This window comes from Apus apus, chromosome 2 (genome assembly GCF_020740795.1).
Source record: "Apus apus isolate bApuApu2 chromosome 2, bApuApu2.pri.cur, whole genome shotgun sequence".
Taxonomy (NCBI): Eukaryota; Metazoa; Chordata; class Aves; order Apodiformes; family Apodidae; genus Apus; species Apus apus.
The window spans coordinates 4,797,717-4,815,939 of record NC_067283.1 but is presented as its reverse complement, the minus strand read 5'-3'; the positions used below and the strand labels follow the sequence as shown (position 1 = coordinate 4,815,939).

At 39.7% G+C, this 18,223-nt stretch overlaps 1 protein-coding gene across 5 annotated transcripts in view; it reads right to left on the bottom strand.

The window, feature by feature from the left end:
• The window catches only part of CTDSPL (CTD small phosphatase like), an 82,697-nt gene that overhangs the window by 30,562 nt on the left and 33,912 nt on the right, over positions 1-18,223 (bottom strand). For all 5 annotated transcript variants that reach the window (XR_007888776.1, XM_051612260.1, XM_051612257.1 and 2 more), the window contains exon 2: positions 5,692-5,846. Coding sequence is in view for 4 of the 5 variants with exons in the window: in XM_051612260.1 (XP_051468220.1) it covers positions 5,692-5,846 (155 nt within the window). In the remaining variant the exon portion in view is untranslated. The remainder of the gene's footprint in view (positions 1-5,691; positions 5,847-18,223) is intronic.

Sequence of the window (18,223 nt, the reverse complement as noted above, 5' to 3'; positions counted from 1 at the left end):
CTCCTCTTCTGTCAACAGATGAAAGCAGTGTATGAGAGGTAGAGGCACATTCACAGTCAGGGTACAAGATTATCTTACTCATGGGCACAAATAAATCTGTATATTGCATCAGGTTTTCCCACAGACTTGAGAGGCTCTCAACAGTGTAACTTCCTTTCTATTTTGGCAATCTCTGGAAGCAAGTGCAGCACTCCATGGCATCACTGTTAAGCCTGACTTTCATGGGAATTCAGGATCCAGGTTGTAAAAGGACTTGCACTACTGTTAATTGTGTTTTTCTTCCTGAATTTCTTCAATCAAACAACAAGAAAAACAAGCAAATTTCCTAAGAGGAACCTTAAACGTACCTATGCAAAAATCAAAATGATAATGATGACAACTGGAAAAACAAGCAGGAAGATAAATGCAAGAGTCTGCTGGTATAGCATTACTGTTCGTGAACAGGGAAAAGCTTTTTATGAACAAGCCTGCTATGGGAAACTTTTTTAAAGTGTCCTGCCTCATTTCCTGAGGCCTTGGAACAGGAAGGGAAGCAGGTCACGATTCTGTTGTTTGAAACAGACGACAGAAGACTGGGTTTGTTGAAGTCTTCCCATGAGCTCTTGATGCTGGTAACAGGACCAAGCCATTCCTAGAATGCTGAACTTTCCCCACTGTATCACTAAGATAACCCAGGAACTGATTTGTCCAGCCACTGAAATCAGGGGTTTTTTTGTTGGTGTGTTTTTTTTTTTCATGGCACAATATATACAAGTGAAACTGTAAATCCTGCCTTTTCCCTTAGCTCCATAATTCTAGTCTGACAGACACACTTTCAGTCCTGTGTCTGTTCACTGTCATGTATGGGATCAATGAGCACCAAGTGACAGACCACACTCCTTTGCTTTTTTAAGAGCAGTCTCCATTCACCTGACACACAGGTGATGTGTCATTTTAAAGAATAAATCCTTTAGAGAAGCTGACCAAAAGAACAGATTTATCATATTTGTTTCTTTAACACAAAGCTTATATTAGATCATGACAGGTTCTTTAAAAACAAGAATATAGTTACTATTTGGCTCTTTAATTGGCCTGGAATACTGAGCTTTGTCTCTTAAAACAGAAGACTTTTTGGGAGGCAAAGAAGGTCAGAACAAGTAGGCAGAGATGGAGGAACCAAACACAGCTATGCAGAGGAGGGTTTTGTCTTCTACATAGACCTGCCACACTGCATGCTGACTGTGACCAATAGAACAAAGCACTAGGAATTTTTTGCTCTGGTCAACAAAGGTTAAGCAGGAGGAAGAGCATTATTATTTACATTCATCTCACTTATACTCCTCCTGACCAGAAAGTGAGATTGGTTTCTGTGTCTCTTCAGAAAGCATGCTGCTAAGTCTCCCCATCAGAGTCCATGCTCATGTTCCTCCTCCAGGTGTCTTGCAAGAAGGACACCCTACCTTAGACCTCAAAAATGAGCTCCCTACATGCTGTGTTTCCCACTCTGGTGAACAATATTTACATGGTACAGAGAAGATCCCTTCCCCTGTGCCTTCATGTGTGTTATAAATAGGGATCCCTGAAGCAGACAACAGTGCTGGGGACAACAGGTCATCAAAACAGCTTTCCAGCATCACCTTGGACATGACACCACTGTGCAGTGGAGAGGAAACCTAACTTCTGTAGTGGTTAGTATGGGTGAGGTGGAAATTCAAGGACTTGACCTTTCTGGCTTAATTCCTGTTACAGGGAAAGCAACAAGGGCAGCTGCTGCCCCAGAATAAACCTTCTTCTAATTCTGTCTTCTTCCTTCTTGAGCGTGGACCAAGACCTTCTCCTCTAATCAAACAAAGTATAAGAAAGTCTTTCATCATTCATGCTTCATCTTGTTGAACGTGAGCCATCTGCTCCATTTGTATCTAACTGTGAAACACGAGTAGAGATGACTCCAGCAGAAGTGGATTGTGAGTGAAATGGCAAAGTGCTGAGAGACTTCTCAGAGCACCCTCACCCACCATGACTAAAGGTGAAAGGAAAAGAGAGCCAGTTTTCATCTACCTTTTCTCACCTTTCCCTATTTAGATAGCTCCTTGAAGCCCACAAATGAAATCTCTATCTGCAAACACATCAAAACTCGGGTAAGAAATGTACCCAGAAAAAAAAAATTACACCCAGAAATTACACAAATTGAGCCAAGTTGCTAACTGAAAAACAGAAACTGTGATCTGGAATTGTTCAGAAGAAAACAAAACACACTTCACTCTCCTAACACTCTGGCCCCTAAAAAAAAACAACAACCCAAAAACTGGCTGGAAGCTCTTGGTGGGCTGCCTGCTGCTGAGGAGGCAGGAAAAATTTAGCAAGGATTTCATGAGGCTGAACATTGTGTGCTCCCAGTGACACATCTGGCTTGGCATCCAAGCTGCAGACAGGCTGATACACCCACTGTAATAGATACTACATCTTAGAATACAATTTGTGCTGCACTAAAAAGCTGTAGCTTTTTAAGAAAAAGCAATATACAAGAGTTTCAGTAAATACAAGTTATTGTTGAAAAATGTTGTGTTGGAACTTTAGAGACAGAACCGACCATTCATTACCAGTATTAGAGTCACACTTGGACAAGCAGCTGCTCTGTGAGTAGGTTTAAAAGTGAACTCAATACTTTAAAGAAGTTTTTGGACTTTTTCTTTCCCCCCCTAAACAAACAGAAGTCAGTACTGAAAAACCCTGTTTTTTTCAAAACCATGCTCAGCTTGGTGTTTCTTCCAATCTTAGAAAGAAGTGACATGACACTTGCCTTGCCAGGCACTATCAAGTCATATAATTCAGTAAAATACTAAATGAGGCACTGATTCAATTTGAAGCACTGATTTAATTTGTTTCAATACAGCCAAATAATAAAACTAAAACTTAAATTGCACAATGTAATTTCTCTGAACAAAATTTCAGAACTGTGCTTTCAATTATTTTATAAAATACTGCCCCACTTTCCCTCCTTTACAGCAGGTTAGCATTTAAAGACTTGAGACTCCAAATCAGCAGGAAATTAGCTTCTCACATCAGCTTCCAGAATACTCCAGAAACAACAGAGAACAGACACGGAATTCCCTGGGAATCCAGCAGAAGCTTTCTCCATTCTTTTCCCTCCTGTGAAGTCTATCACCTGGTTTTCAGGTTACAAATCCACTGAACAGCAAAGTCAGAAGTACAACCAAACCATTTTATACTAGTTTCTAACGGAAACTATTCACATTATTGTGCAATTTTCTTCTTCCATTTTCGAAGGAAAGGGTCACAACACATGAAGTGACTGGGCCATGGTCAGAGGTCACTTGTGATATGATAAATAACTAATGCAGTACACAAGAAGGACAGTAGATATAACTAAGCAACCATTTCAACAGCAGCTAAACAGAATTTAAATTCTTCTTAACCTGGTAGGCAGATGAATGCAACAAGAGCTTTAATTTAACAGCAGAGATTAAGCAGTGTGTTGTCAGGCTTCCTTTTCTTTCCTGAAACAGGTAATTTTATCATTCCTTGACATTTAATGTCACTAGTTTAGAAACTGAGGCTCACTGTTGCATGTACTTTCCCCCAACTTACTTATCACTTCTGAATCTAGACAAGATGCTCGGTGTAACTTGGTCAAATCCAACCAGTCTGCCCAGTTCTGAACACAGCTCTCCTGGTAAAAGGCACTAGCCCAACATTCAAATACATCCAACCCTTCGATACTGTTTGTCATTAAAAGAGTTTTCTACTTATACTAACCATGTTAACACTCAAAACCAGCATATAACAACACAAAGAGCTCACTAGTCTTCAATATTGTTATTTAAAATAGAAATTTCACATGCTTATTTGCACTCACTCAAAAACTGCTCAAAAAGCTTAGCTTTTTATGTATATATATTTATACACACTTGATTTTTCCCCATGAAGATCTGTACACACCCGTGTGCCTCATTCTATCTGAAGAAAATCCACTACTTAACAATCCTTTTTAACATATTCCCTGAACTTTTCTACTCTTTTTAAGTGCAGTCTGGGAATTCTGTGAATTCTCTGAATTGTGTCTCGGGCTTACGTACAAGCATTGCACAACTTCAAAGCTGCTCACTAAGGCAGCACAGGAGGGAAACTTGTGTGAATGCACATGCAATCACTTGCTCAAGGCATGAGATATATTTAGAAAGTAATTAAGTGTTCTGCAAAATGCAATCTGAAAAGTACTAACCATTTTAACTCATGTTTTCTTTACAGAAAGAACTTACTCTTCCATATATTTTTCTTTCTAATAAACTCCCATTTTCTCTCTAGTGGTAATTTTGCTCACTTCTGCCTCCTCTCCATTCCCTAGCATGGTGAAAAGGGAGATTTGACTGGTTGCCTATTGCTTTTGTTTCTCAGGTGAACATGTGCATATGTTCTACACAATACACAGCCTTCCCTTCAGCACATCCAGGCTACATTTCCCTCATTTCAGTCAAAATACACTTCAGCTAGCAAAAAAAAAAAAGTCTAAAAATACACATACAAGTCCTTCTCTTGGCAGAGAAATTTTCAGTTTACTTCACCTCTATGTGGGCAGTTTCAGCATCAACTCCTGCAGTTCAGCCTTCACCCTCCCCAACATGTTCTTGGTCTCAGTCACTTCCATTAATTTTCCTTTCCTCTCCCTCATCAAACAGTTGCTCTGCTCTTTCTCCTGAGCTTGTCGGAATTCAACACAACCAGCACAATTCAAAACCAAATACAGTGCAGTGGACGAGGTAGGCAAGAAATCAGTTGCATCAACTGTGAAAAATTAGTGTCAAGAGCAGAGGGTTGAAAAGACAAAGATACCTTGATTTCTGCTATTATTCCCCATCATGGAGGCACCTGTACTTCAAATCCTTTAAAGTCCCAGAAAAATGGGACAGGAATGGTGTTTCAATTAAGAGTCTAGCCCTGATGGAGTTTTTAGACTGCTGAAAAACAACATGGTATGGAAAAGATGGTATTTCTGTGTTCTATTGAACTGAAATTCTTCAGTTCATGACACGAACCTTCTCAGTGTTATCACATTTAAAAAGAACAAAATAATTTGTGTTGTGATTTTAGGAATATGGCAAAGAAATAGAATTTCTAGAACTCAATGAAATTAACATACTCTTACTTACAATGCTTTGAAGTGTTAAAAGCTTCTATCAGACTTACTAGGTAAACAAAACTTAACTTGGAAAGTGGCCAAAAGCTGACACATCTAAACAGCATGCATTAGATACTGGTTAGAAAAAAGGTCCAAACAATCATGGTTCTCCTCTTTTTTTGAACTATTTTTATGCCACTGGAAACCCTTCCAACTGACGTTCAAAGTGGTCTCACTCTGCTCCAGTGGACACATTTTAACCTTCCTGTAGTTGGGAAAGAGAACCAAGGCTAGAGACAACTCAGCATCTGAAGTATTGAGAGGCCCACAATTTTTTAGTGTCTTACTGTTTGCTTACAAAAATCTATAGTGCTAATACTCCTCACGGATAAGCTAGTTTTGAATTGCAGCTGAACATATAATATTTGCAGTTTACCATCAAAATAGTAATTTTTAATAGTAACTCATAACATTGCCCATGAAAAGAAACCTGTTAAGACAAACCTTCAGAAACACAGAGCTAAACCTTGGTTATGAAAGGCACGTATGACAGCAAAATAAGATAAAAGCCTGACCTTCTGAAGTCCTCCATTCTCCTCCACCAAAGGAGGAAGAGCACTGGTGCTATTGGTAGATGGTGGCTCGACATTGTAGTCACGAAAGCAGCAGAATAAGGTGCTAAAGATACTTCGACTCCTCTGCTTCTTCAAGCTGATATTACATTGGGACACTACAAAAGAAAAAACAAACAGTAGACAAATAAATTCATGAAGCACAGGTCTAGCTTTCCAGACACACAATGACTGAGTTTAAGACGCGTGGTTATTACCTCAGAAGTCCTTCTCAAAGATAAGCTCACAGAGATTTTCCATCATGCTGAGCCCCCCTTCCTTCTGTTTCCACACATTATTTCCTTGTCAAAATCACACAAACATGTCAGCCTATCACTAACCAACCTGGATCTCTGCATAACCAAGGTCTTGCCATACTAAGACACCATTCAGAGAGTTTTCCCAGAAATTCCCTAAGTAGATGCTGTAAATTACACTAAACTTGCTACTAAAATATGTCCCTGGACTGATCTAAAATGGAAGAGATTTAATAAATGGCTCTTGATGCCCAGGCATATTTTCTAACCTGATACACCATCATGTGTGGAACTTGGGAACTCCTGCAAGGGTTACAAAAAGGCCTGAGATGTTTCTGATTTTCCTCTGTTACTGACAGCACTACTGGAGGACAGAAGACAACACAGAGGCAGCTCTGTGAGCTGCAACAGTGGCTGCAGGAGCAAGTCTGGAAATGGTGTTATTAAATGAAAAGAAAGGTCAGGACTTTTGTTTAATTTGCTGATTGGTCTAAAAGGATTTAAAAAAAAAAATCCAAAGAAAAACAACACAACCCCCCTCATAAACAGTAAAAAATTACATCCAGCTCAATGAAAGCAAGTGTAACCTTTTTAAAGGCTAAAAACAGAGATAAAAGCAACAGTTTGCAGAAAAAAAAACGCACATAAAAATGCACTTCCCTAAGAGTCAACCTCCTGACACTTGGATCTTGAACACACTTAAAATGAAATAAAATAAAACACACATTTAAAAAATACTGGAAAAAAGTTTTAGAATATTCTAAGCAATACTTCATTTGATCCCTGAATACTTCAATGATCTATTGCTAGCTGGATGTATTTGTTTGCTGTGTTGGAGTGCAATACCTGCCAGATTCAGCACCCTGCCAGGGCAGGGACACCCTTCTCATCTTGTGTCTTTCCTGCATGCCTTTTTGTTTGATATTTATCAGTACCATTGCAAAGTATGGTACTGAGTGCTATTTGTACTCAACAACGAGATAACCCTGTCATGAGCATCTTGCCAATAACTGCCTTACCACAACTGTTACCATGAATATTCTACAAAACTAACCACCACACACCCGTGCCAGGGATGGACAGTCCCCTTCTTCTGCACTGCCTGCCTGAGCCAGGACCACCTCACTCTTCCATGAAGCAGAGGACCATCTTAGAATACAGAGATTAATGGTTTCCTTTTCAGAGTCAACAAATGATTTCATTTAAAACACATGCAAACAAGCCTGAACAAGTTATTTTTTGTTCTTTTTTTTTTCACAGCTATGCAGCAGCTCATGTCAAAGGAGGAAACTTTAAAAAGTGGATTACGCTGAGAAATAAGGATGCTATGGAAGTTGTAGCATCAAGCAGGTTAATGGTGATCTACACACCACAGTTTATCTAGATTCTGCATTAGAAGGAAAAAAACCTCTCCCCCTATCCCAAAGTAAGTGAAATAGTAACTCCCATTACACACATCTATATATGATTCCCCCCATTTCCCCTTTTCTAAAATTATCACCTCCTTCCTGATATTACAAACATACCAAGTGCAATCAGTGCAACTAGCAACAGAAATACAAATAACACAGGTAAACAAATGTAACAAAAATCTCAGTGGCAGAAGAGTTTTCTGGACAATCTTTAAGGTCCCTTCCAACTCAAACCATTCTATGATTTGATGACTCTATGAAATGGAGCAAATCTCCCCTGGAAGAATGTAGGGATATGATCATGCTCTGAAGTCAGAAGGTATGTACAGGTAGCCACGTGGGTTTTGACCAAAAAGCCTCATGGTGCAGATTTTGAGTGAGCTTTCAAGTACCCTCTGAAAGTAAACCCACCATCTTCTGATTTTGAAGAGTCAGCATAAGCTGGACATGAATATTTTCTCCTCTCAGAGCACTTGCAAGGTGTCTAACATGTCCAACAGTAATATTGTGTTCCTCTTAGAGTATGCATTTCCATATTTGTTAAAATACTTTTGTGCCTTAAGGGAATAAGCAATGCTCAGATTTGGTTATAAATTGCTATTAGGAGGAAAGTATATTGGTACCAACAAATCTGATGGGTTTTGGAAACTTTCACCATTTCAAAAGTGCTCAGATCATAGAATCATAGAATTATTCAGGTTGGAAAAGACCCTTGGGATCACCAAGTCCAACCATCACCCCTACTCTACAAAGTTCTCCCCTAAACCATAAACAGAATAGTCAGAATTGTGCAGTGATTTGTGTGCATTTGTGTGTTTAAGGAAGCGTTTTATTACTTTTGAGATGCTTGTAAACTGCAATGAATCTTATCACTGCTTTTCAATACTCCAGTTAAACAGAAAACAGATGCAAAACTCTGGCCACCGGGGGTGTATGTTACAGTAAAAGGCTCCTTCTCAAAATGTCACACTCTGTTTGCAACAAATGTGCAGAAACATGCATTTAGAAATCCCCAAAGGATGCCTATGCAGCTATGAAGGACTTCTTTAAAACAGCACTCAAGAAAGTTTGTAGGGCAGGCATGAGCAAGTGGATTGCAATATAACATCCAGGCTTAAGAGAACTCCTCTCACCACCCTGAACGCTGATCCATGCTGATACTTGCTGATATCTGAATGGGAAGCACAATGCTGGGTGTCCTGTTCCCTACAGCCAGTCTCACAGAAACCTTCCTAATAACATATATTTCGTTTTCAGGCTCTACTTAAAAATATGATAGTGAATAATCAAATATGAATGCTTTAAACAGGAAAGCTCTTACACAACATTTATCTTAAGCTTTTGTTTTTTTCCTGGACTTCATAAGGTACAAGAACATAACATTAAACTTCATTCTGCCAACAATTTTAATGCATAAAATAGGCCTCCCAAAGCCCAGACTGCATTTTATAATACAGTCTATTTTATATTCTAGGCTGGGATTAAAGCAGGATCCATTTCTATAAAGGAAATAAAAAGTGAGAGTGTTAAGCAAGAAAAACTAATTACCAAATGTTTGCATAAGAAATGTTTCAGAGTACTTCTCAGCTTAAGTCTTCAGGGGATCATTGAATTCAAACAGCATGCAAGGCAAAAATTTACCTAAACCACATTGTGTCCATCCTTGAATCTCGTAATTTTAAAGATCAGACCATAGATGGTCTGGACACACAAAGAGCCATATGAACAGATTACAGGATGACGTCCCACATTTTCGAGAGAAATTCTGCCCAGGAAGAACTACAGCACTTAACACAGAGGGGTGAGAGCAGGGGTGCTGTCTGGGCTCCCATGGCCACAGCTTTACAAAGATGTGTGTGGCGAAGCAACATGGAATTCCTCATCTCCAGTGATTCCTCTGGTCTGTTTTCCAAATTCATAAATTCCTAACAGCCTCAGATGCACAGCAGATCAACAGGAACAGCATAACCACTAGGAACCAACACTGCTACCTTCTCTACATAGAGGACAAAGGCAGTAAGCAGAGTAAATAGTGTAAATAGGCATTGAAAAAAAACTCAAGAGAAAAGCTACTGGTTAGTCAAAACAATTTAAGAATTCTTGTTTTCCCTGATCAAATTATATATTTCAAATGGCCATACAAGTTTGCTTAGTGAAATATTTGTTCTAGGAAAAATATTCCATGTTGTTTTAATCTTGGCCATTCATAATACAGTGGTGTTTCAAATAGGTCTTTCCACTGATTTAGGTATTATTTTAAAGATACCTGGGTTTTCAAATAACAGGTTAAAGAGGCTCTATTGTGACTTACTACTTAGGTAAGACCTGGCAGTTTTGATACCGGAGCAGTAAACGGCATTATCTAAACTGCATGTCTTGAGTAGCATCCAGCATATGGAATTTAGAGAGCTTTTTCCTTCCCTTCCCTCCATCTTTTGGGAGTCACAACCTTGATTTCTGGAGCTGATTTCCTACAACATCCACAGAAGCACTAACCTCATTACTCCCCCACCACTGAACGCTGAAGACAACTTTAAGTGACCTTTTACAACTTTAAACACTGCATACCAAACACTTAAACACTGCATTCCAAAAATGCCCAGGCTAAAGAACTTCACAATATGAGAGGATGTTATCCCTGAAAGCTGAGAAGGCTGCAACCAGTATCTGCAGAGAAGTTGATGGAAGGGACAACACAAGACTGGAGTGATGCTTTCTCTTAACACCATCCCAGGTGCACTGAAATGGCACTGTAAGGACTTCCTTAGCTGAAGACACCAACTGTGTGTGCAGCAGTTCTCAACTAATGCTTCTTTTGTGACTTGGTCCCACCACGTTTTGAACCTCCCCCAACTTTTTTGCAAAAAGCATCCTAGAGCAAGAAGGCCCACAGCTCAGCGACAGCTTAGCTGTTTTGTAACTGACCTTTCCTCTTTCTTTTCCTTATACCATTTCCAATTCACATTTTTGAGCAGGAGGAGGGGGATCTAAAACCACACTCAGTTTCCAGGATGACAGGATAGAGCACCGTGAATTTATACACCCACACAATGCTTTGTTCTCTTACTTTTCTAATAATTCCTAGGAACTTACTTGTGTATTACAATGTGCTAATGTGATTTTTCAGAAGATCTTATTATTAACACCGAGATCTCTTCATAAGTAGGTATTCCAGGCATCACTGCAGATGCAAGAATTATTATTTCTTCCTGTGTGTATCTACATTTGATTTCATCTGCTATTTCAGAGGCCAACCATTCAAAATCATGTCACCCTCCTACAACTTCTCACAGTTAAGTTTTAAATCTATCTAAAGATGCACATATATGCACACACATTCATACACAAATACACACCCTTTTGTCTTTACAATTTTTGTTGCCTTATTCCCTTTTTCCACAAAGCTTAAGACTACACCAAAGAGCAAACTGCAGTGTAACCAGGGATTCCTCCTCCTGGAGGTCTGCAAGAGTCTTCAGCAAAGCACTTTGTCAAATTATCTGAACTTCTAGGTGATGATCTGCAGACAGGGTCAGAAACAGGAACACAGCTCTCCCTGCTAGAAAGGAAGTTCCTCTGGTCCAGATTTCCCCCAATTTGAGGGTGCCAAGTCTCACCTCTCATTTCCAGATGCTCTCCTGCACTATTTCCAATGACAAATCTCACTGCCTGTAACCTGTGTGCTACCTGCTTAGGGGTACATAACTTCTTGAATTGCCTGCAAGCTTCTGAAGTCAAAGATGGTCCACAGACCTGTGCTCATCAAGGTCTTCTGCTAAGTCCTAATGAACCAACAGCATTACTAAGCCAGGGAGGCATTCAAGGGAAGATAAAGGCAAGTTTTAAAATAAATTACTGCAGTCAGGTCAGCTTAAAAAGAAGATATGATACTGGGTGCTTATACAAAGAGGAAGATAAATATAAAAACCAAGCCCCAAATACTATAGATAAACGTTCTAATAGAAATTAATCCAGGAGCATACTAACAGAAGTAATCTACAGCAACTTCTCAAACCTCCTTTCACTCAGCTCATCCTTTGAAGGCAGAAGGATTGTGATGCTGTTCTCCCACCAGGACAGTTCCAACAGCTGCACAAGCTATAGAGTAAAAAAAAGCTTTTCCCTCATGGACTGGATTCTGAAGTAATTTAGTTGAGGGCTTCTCCCGCCACATTTTGCAGTGGTTGTGTGAAATTACAGAAGATGATTGTTGCACAGCCACTGCACAAGAAACCACCTTCAGATGGCTTGAGGGCTCCTAATCCAGCCCATCCCTCTGCAGCACGAGTGAGCTAATTGCTGCTCATTTTTTCCTAATTAAATGAATGCAATAGCCAGTCCTCTCCAATCACATAAACTGGGTAATGAAGAGACTTTCCATGTGCTTACAGATGAACTTGCTAAATGCAATAAAAAGAACATCTGTGTATCATGAGCTCTGCTAACAAGTTTGTTTATAATCCGAAATGGAAAGATGCAAGGCAGAATAAAGGGGTATTAAACAAAGCCTTTCTTCAAAAGGAAATTTATCCATGATTAGAGATAAACAACTTCTCAATCCTCCTAAAAGACTGATCTTATTACAAAAATAAAATTGTGTATCCTACACGACTCAAGCTAGATGAAGTAGCAGAAAACAAGAGACTTTGCTCATACAGCTCCTATTTTTGTGATGTATTGCCCAGGATAGAAATCAACTTAAAATACTTGATGCCAAATCCAGATGTGTTGCCCACATAACTTTGGTTTTAAACGCTATCTGCAGTTTATAATTGAAAGGCTTAACTTCCATGTGAGCTTAGCAGAAAATACAGCAGTACCAGCACTGTCACATACCTGAACCAACCTCCCCACAACTGGTTTAACCTTCCCACATGTATAACCCAAGCAAATTGCTCTGTTGATATTCACCATGATACACCCCAGAATTATCTTCAACTGAAGCTGGCAATCTCTCTCCTCCCCCAAACATAATTACATTAACTTAAGGTTTTGTTTTTTCCCACTGAAGGTATTTATTTGAAGGGAGGGATCCCAGAATAGTTTAGTGGAAGAAAAATCTTTCCAAAACATTTAACTACCCCCCACCAAAGCCCTTCTCACATGCTGCATCAGTATCTTGCTCTGGATGGAGCTGATCTCATGGCTGGGGGTAAAGAAAGAAGAGCTTAAAAATGTCCAACAGGTGGGGACATGGGGAAAAAATGACCAAGTAGCTTATTTTTACTTTTGAGATATCTTCTTTATCTTAATCTATTTACAGTAGTTCACTGCACTTGGATCTGAAAAAAAAGTCAATACAGTTCATGAACTTTTAAGAATTTTAGGAAAAATTGAACATTACTATTATTACCCCATTTCATGATGTTTTGGGTAACAACCTCAGATGTTGCACCTGTACACTACGAACAAGAACCTGTTACACAAGAACAACTTCTCTCAAAGAGAAGTTATCTAGTGGGTATCAGAACACTACAGTTGGCTTTCCACACCTGAGAAAGTCCTCTAAAAACACACTTTCACACAGTATATAGGACAAAAGGAGAAAAATAATTGGGACTAACATTAATTCAGAACAGCTGAAGTTTTATGTAAAAAAACCCCGAACAACAAACCTCTCCCTAACCAAACAAAGCTTTTGAAACATTTTTGTCATAGCAGCTTAAAGCAAAGAACTCCCTTTGCCCTACATCAATTATTTATTACAGTCCTCAAATCTGGGTGAATTAAATACGTGCCATTGCTGTTGGATGCTCATTTTCCAAGGATCAAAAGTAGCAAAATGCTGAAGTCGCTTCTGAAATACACAACTGAGAACTCAGCACTTCCGCCTCTGTACGAGGCTGTGATGCATCATGAGATACAGCTGATAAATGTTCAAACCAGCAGCTGTACACAGGAGCCTCTTAACTGACAAAGAGGGACAAGAAACCATGAAAAGGCTCAAACCAGGACATGGGACCCAAGGCAAATTCCAAAGCAATAAAGCAGTTGGTTCAGTCTGCACACCGGGATTTGGCTGGACTTACATATGATTACCTTTGTATCATATACATCAGCTTTTCATATAAGTCATCATTTAAACACCATGCTGTCTTGCAGTGCAGCAGCATTAGAAAAAATTAGGTGGGTTGCAACTAGGAACTGCTGTGTTAAAGGACACGTATCTGCCAGAGCCCAACTCCTTGCATTTATTCAGCTCAAAGATTGAAGGCAGATCTGCTGCTTCAGGGCCACCCCCCTGCCATAAAGAAGCTGAAAAGTTAAAAACTGTTCTAACAACCTAATTAACTTGCTGAACTGTATTCTGAGCAAAAGACCTTCAAAGTTCAAATTAAACAGTGCAGATTTTGGCCAGCTCCTTTCACGCTCCAGTAGGAGTCAAGCAGGGCTACACAGAGAGCACTTCCAACTTCAAGAGGCAGCACATGTAGATCTGTATCGCCAAAGGACTGAAAAGTAGGTCTCCTTGTGATCCAGGAAATAAATAATTGACACTTAGCACTTTCATTTTTGTACCTATATTGCTTGCCACTGGAACACCCAGGGACAGAAAATGGATGAGAAGACAAGAAGTTAGGAGATGTCCACCTCCAGTAACTCCACCAGCAAGATGAGGCAAGGAGCTGCTCTAGCTTTGCTTCCTACATAAACAACTGGACAGTGTTTAAACAGCAGCTGAATGTGCCCATCCAGCCTGGCCTGGGTTTTCCTCTGAGCTAGAGAAGAGCCTGAGCTGTGCTGGCATCCATCCACCTGGTCAGCACGTGGCATCCTGTGCGACAGCATCACGGACCAAGGGCCCAAAACAGTGTGCCCTGGTCTTCAAGGCTGACCTGTGCACGCTCCCTTCCTTTTCACATAGGACTAAGTAGCTGCTGAATACACTAAAAAAAGATGCTACAGGGATATACAACATTTTTTAAACACATATATGCACATATGCATATACATGCAGGTCACAGCTTAGCCTTTCCCTGCTATTTGCTTTTTTTTGAGCGAAGCCACAGCACTTCACATATTCCAGAGGAGCCTATGGATATAAATTCTCAAAATATACATCTCCTTAAAAATTAAATAAAATTAGAAATAAAATAAATAGCTAGCCACACCTCCCAAAGTCACTCATCCACCAGCTGGCAGTCTGAAATGCCAACAGAGCTGCCACATGCACAAAAAAACAGACCTACTTTAAAAAAAAAAATACAAAATTAATAGGGAAAACCCTCATCTCACTTCCACCCTACACACAAGGCAAGGTTTAGCACTGGAGTTTAGCAACCATTGGCAGAAGTGACCAGACTCAAAAGATTTTTTTCCCTTTTGCTAAAACAAAAAATTTCACTTCTGAAGTAAAACTGGTGCGGTGCAAAAGCGGCACCTCGAAACAGTTTAAGGGCAAATCATAATACAGCAAATAATGCAAAAGTGGCTCCAGTACCAAAAGATTACTGCCATTTTTAACTGGATAGAAAACGAAGCTAACTGAACCGTGCAGGCAACATTATGGAGACATATTATGCTACTAAATAAACATAACTCTTTGAAGTGATATTATGGAGCCATCTCTGTACCTAGTGCTTCAGTAGGTTCATTGTTTTGTCTCAGCCACAGTCATTTATAAACAGCACAGCAGCAATATCCATAGAATCTGATACATTCAAAGCAGATGAAGATTCACTTTAAAAAGAACACATTTTCAGCTAAAAAACCCCAAGTGTTTTAGAAGCTGCAGCATTTCTTTGCTGTTTGAACAAGGACTGAGCTGCTCGATCTGGAGCTTTTCCCAGCGCCGAGGTTTGGAGCGGCAGTTGAACAGGAAATACTGCGCGGTCTGTGCATGCATTACATTCCTGTCCCGCCCCGAGAGGGTGGCCAACAAACAAACCTTTCTTCTAGTAAAAGAAGGAGGAGGGGGGGGAAATAAAAAATTAAAAAGGCAGACTGCACAAAGTTCACCAGCAGATGTGGCCTATGAATCTAAACTGGCCTTTTCTGCCGGTAAGGAGAATTCGATGCCTTTGCAATGTTGGTGTAATGTCATGGTTTTGGGAAGCTGGATCAGCAAAGACCTTTAAAGATGCAAAATCTGCACCACTGAGCTGCTGCAGGGTGCTGGAAGTCAGCAACAACTGCATGTGTATCAAGAGGGTTTAAAACCCCTCCAATCTATTTATTTTTTCTGCTAAATATCAGCCACAGCTTACACTCAAGCTGCAACAGTCAATCAGAACTGAATTTTGTACAGCAAAAAAGACCTGTTTGCAAAAAAACAGGGATTGTTTTATTTCAGTTTTATTCGGTTTATTATAATTTAATTTTCATTTCATTTCCATTTTATTTCACAGGCAGCCCTAACGAACAAGGACTCAGCGCTTCAGCTTGTCTTCAACCACAAAGCAACAGAGCCAGTAATCAGGGCATATGTTTGCGTACTCGACTCTTTTGAATTGCTCCCAGGTTGGCCTCTTAAATCCTGGAAGATATTTAATAATAATTTGTTAAAGGCTTGGAAGGGAAGGCAAAGGAGAAGCAAACACATGGAAACATGAGCAGCACACGGGGTCAAAATGGCAGAATCTGCGAGTCTGTTAGTCACGGCTGATACCCTCTGGCATCGGAAGAGGATTAGAGTCAAAACGGCCATGAAACAAATGTAAACAAGCATGTGTTTATAGAGCAAAAATATGTACAGCATCCGATCTGCTCTGCCTTGGACTGTGCTCACATGTAACATGGTGGGAAAGGCAGAAAAGAACAAGGCACTGAACACCGAGTAGTGAAAAGGCAGGAAAAGCAGATCCAAGCGACCACCGGGCAGGCAGCTGAAGCCACGGCACAGCCCAAGCAGTTAGCTGTGCTCCACAAACACTAATTTAATTCAAAGCTGGTACAAAAAAAATAAGTCTTTGAACCAATACTGAATTTTTAAAAAAGAGTGAAAAGCAAGCTAAAGAAAACACTTTGCAAAAGTGCTTATTACACAGAGTGCAAATGCACAGGCAGACGGATACTCGCCCGTGGCAGGACACACACGTTGCCCCTGCAACCTCAGGCCCTGTTTTCCTTAAGAAGTTCTGCCATGAAATCAGGACAAAGGTACTGAAAAGCTGCAAAAGCCCCTTTTTTTTTTTTCCCTCTGAGCTCCACGGGCACCGTGCAGTGTGTAAAGCACTGAGTATTCCACACGACACAGATTTTATCCAAACAACTTATTTTCAAAGTCAAAGCATGATCCAAACCTGAAGAATATTGGTGGGCATCATACCTATAATCAGCTCATTTCCTTACCAAGTTTGTTCAGTTTAATAAATAGATGTTTGAGTTTGTTTTTATTTGTTTTGTGGTTTTTTTTTTTTTTCCCAATTACCAAATCACAACCCAAGGTTGTGAAATTAAGCCAAGTTTCCTTCTGTCTCTTGCCACAAACAGGCCGATTCAAACATAGGTGACAGTTTTGGTACTGGCTTTTTGACATGAACAAAAGTGTGAGACAAGTGGTTTGCCAAACCCAAATGTAGAAGACATTCTTCTGCTCTCCTTCCCCTCAAAAATATGACCACACTTCCAACCAAAGCCTTACCAAAACCTGGCTCATCTGAGGAGAGCAAGCTTCAAGTACAGCTGCAGGATGTTCCCATACACACAGTAACATGCCCAACTGTACTTCCTGTAGCAAATGCTTCTCCAAGACATCAATTTTAAAGAATTAGACTATTTTCGCAAGCTTTCTCATCTCTTTCTTAGGAACAGCTCTTCTCTAACAGATTCATCTTGCAAAAATGCTGTTGCTCCCTTGTGAAGAAAAGTTTTGTTGCATCATTTCGCCTTACCAATTTTTCATTCCCTCCCTGGGGATACTTAGGAACAAGGCTACAAGTCTCATTCCTACCAGGGAAATCACTCACCCAAAGTCTGCTTCCCAAAAGATTCATCTCCAATAGTAAAGATCAAACTAGGACTTAAATTCAAGGGAACTGTCACCTGCAGAACAGCAGAACTGCCAGATATCTCTGACAAAAAAAACCAAAACAAACTGTGGCTCATCTTTTCGTAACAGAGCATCGATTGTTACACTCCTAAGTAATTGGATAAGTAAAAAAAAAAAAACCCACAAAGCCATATTGCAAATTCTCATTAATAATTTGCAAAAATGCCCTGGTGAAGTATTGAGTCCTTCTCTCCTTGGCTTCCAAACTCCTGTTCCCTGGGGTGCATTCAAAAAGGCCAGCAGGATCCATGCTGTAATTTTTGAAAGACAAGTGCAATGTCCTCATATTAAGTTTAAAACATCTAAATGTCTACTTGAATCCTGATCAACTACAAAAAAAAAACAAAACAAAAAAACAGCAAAACGACAAAACAACTGACTGCAGAGGAAGGAACAGCCAAAACCAATACACATCTGACAGTATTTAAAAGTGTTCAGTAGTCTGATATTTTTATTTCCTTACTGGCTGAGTTTGTGTATTGTACTAAAACACAAAGCTGAACTAAATATCGAAACCATCTTTAAGAAAATGTTCAACTTACCTCATTGGGTAAGTCCAGAATTTAAATATACATTAAAAAGAGGTAACACTCCTTATGAAGAATCAAAAAGCATGAAATAGTAACTATCAAGAGTCTATAAGGTAATTATACCTATGCCAGCAATCACTGTAACAGCATGGACTGCAGAAAGAGCTTAATATTAAGTGTATTTTCAACTAAAGTAAGTTACAAAATATTAATTTCTAGCCCTTCTGTGACTATTAACATTGGACTGAAGCTTATTTCACCCATTCAGCATTCCCAGACCATTACAAGCAGCATATTCTCACCTGG